At 48.6% G+C, this 2,500-nt stretch overlaps 1 protein-coding gene across 1 annotated transcript in view; it reads right to left on the reverse strand.

Annotated features, from left to right (window-relative positions):
• The window catches only part of LOC135821531 (uncharacterized), a 67,963-nt gene that overhangs the window by 6,920 nt on the left and 58,543 nt on the right, over window positions 1-2,500 (reverse strand). The window contains exons 21-24 of the mRNA XM_065334528.1: window positions 2,462-2,500; window positions 1,866-2,162; window positions 1,093-1,233; window positions 656-781 (exon numbers count right to left, since the gene is read on the reverse strand). The exon at window positions 2,462-2,500 is cut by the window's right edge and continues 333 nt beyond it. Coding sequence (XP_065190600.1) covers window positions 656-781; window positions 1,093-1,233; window positions 1,866-2,162; window positions 2,462-2,500 — 603 coding nt within the window. The remainder of the gene's footprint in view (window positions 1-655; window positions 782-1,092; window positions 1,234-1,865; window positions 2,163-2,461) is intronic.

Consider the following 2,500-nt stretch of genomic DNA (forward strand, 5'->3'; position numbering starts at 1 on the left):
TATGGTCTTGCATCTGACAACTGTGATGCAATCCAGACACAATATGATGTCATGCGTGAACATTGTAACATACAAGTAATCCAAACACATCGTAATGTTATCCATACCAGTGGCGTCGGAAGGTATTTTAGTGTGGTACGGTCGGCCATTTGAAGTACAATTTACTCTCGTGGGGCAGGGGTTGCTGAGCCGACATTGTTGGAAATTTAGAGCCCAAATCAGTGTATTTTATTGATTCACGGGGTACCTGGGGCAAATAGTGGTACGGTCAATACGGTAGAGAGTGTACCGTGTGCGACGCCCCTGCATGCAAATTGTGATGTACATGTCGTCCATACAATTTTGTTTCGCAAGTGTGTACGCATCCTTTTCAACAAACTTTATCACTGCGCACTGGGTCCATTGTGACTCACAGGGAGAACAGTACACATAAAAATAGAATGTACATGCACGCACACGCACACACGCACACGCATGCGCTCAAACATACATGCACACCCACACGCACGCACGCACACCCACACACACACACACACACACACACACACACACACACACACACACACACACACACACACACACACACACACACACACACACACACACACACACACACACACACACACACACACACACACACACAAGGGAAGCCTACCGTCGCAGTTCTTGTCCACAGATTCCAGCTGTCCGTCGGCACAGACGCAGAGAGTATTTTGCTGAGACTTCACGCACTGAGCCTCAGCATTACAACCATGAGCATCGGTGATGCAAATATTGATTTCTACAAGAATTCACAATCAATCACAAAACAGCTTATTATTTGGTTCGCTGTGGTTGGCCACCGCCCGACTTCTCATAAAAATATTGGCAGTCTTACGACGAGCCAGGAGATTTTGAATAAAATAAATGAATAAAAACACGAGATATCAGACAGAAGCTGGAATTCAGTCAAGCTGGACTGTGTGTTCAACGTACTGGCACCACAGCTGGCTTCTATGAGACCGTTCAGCATTTTCTTCAGACTTTGTACTTAGGCTATTCAAAGGACATGTAAACAGCATACGGCAGTGTGGTCTGGCCTCGCTGACTCACCTATACATCCACCCGTGGCCGACTCTCCAGTTCCGCTGAACCCTGGCTGGCATGAGCATTGGTAGCTTCCCTGCGTATTCGTGCACAGTGAGTTCTTGGCATTGCACGCCGTATTGGTAGCTATCTTGCATTCATCAATGTCTGTAATGGAAGAAGAGACATATTCAGGGAAAATACGGTATAGAGTGGTCTTTTCATGTGACAAGATTTGCACAGAAAGTGTCATGTGACAAGATTTGTGCAGAAAGTGTCATGTGACAAGATTTGTGCAGAAAGTGATCATGTGACAAGATTCGTGCAGAAAGTGATCATGGCACGTGGACAGTGGAACCAACATGGCCGACATCACGTGACCCATAGATGCAACGGTTGATTGGAGTTGGAACCACATGGAGAGACAAAGCAAGTTGTGAACCTGATGAGGCTGCTCGTACCACTGCCGTTCTCAAATCAGAACATGGTGATAATGTGACGAAGCACAACGGAATACAGTAGTTGAAGTATAACAACTTGCAGACACAACAGTTGGCTTGTAAGGGAGTGTTGAGCAGTGAATTCTTTGACCATGATCTCAGCCCACTCATATACATTACTCATACCTTCTATGCGTGGCAATCTGCAACAGGCTTATTGTACAGAAGATCAAAGAATGCATTCGACACTCCTCCATATACACGCACACGCACACACCCGCGCACACACACCCGCACACACACACACGCACGCCCCCCCCCCCCCCCACACACACACGTCTAGACATGCCCTAGACATACCGGTACATTTGCCGTTACTGTCCTGCTGGTATCCTGGATTGCAGACACACTGGAACGAACCCACCGTGTCCACACACTTGCTATTGACGTCGTGGCAGTTGTGCAGCAGCTTATTCTTGCACTCGTTCACGTTGGCACAGAGCGAGGCGTCGTCCTTGTCGTCCTCATACCCAGCCGCACAGGCGCTGCACGTGTGGCCGCTCTTCGGTGCCTTCAGGTCGATGCACGCACGATGGAGAGCGCAGGGGAAGCCGAAGCATGAGTTGATGTCTTCCTCGCACAACCTACCCGTGCGTCCTGCAGCCAAACGAACAGAGAGGAATTACTATGATTATTATTTTGCCTGGTGATCGTGACTACGCGAAACTCGGAGTTGCAACACAGCTTCCCCTATGTGTGTGCGTGTGTGTGTGTGTGTGTGTGTGTGTGTGTGTGTGCATATGTGTGTGTGCGTGTGCATGTGTGTGTGTGTGTGTGTGTGTGTGTGTGTGTGTGTGTGTGTGTGTGTGCGTGCGTATGTGTGTGTATGTTTATGTGTATGTGTGTGTGTGTGTGAACGGGACAGAGAACGACAGAGGAGGAATCTCATCACTCACCTGCATCGCACACGGCACACTCCAGGAGAGTGAACTCCT

The sequence above is a fragment of the Sycon ciliatum genome, chromosome 7 (genome assembly GCF_964019385.1).
Source record: "Sycon ciliatum chromosome 7, ocSycCili1.1, whole genome shotgun sequence".
Lineage (NCBI taxonomy): Eukaryota > Metazoa > Porifera > Calcarea > Leucosolenida > Sycettidae > Sycon > Sycon ciliatum.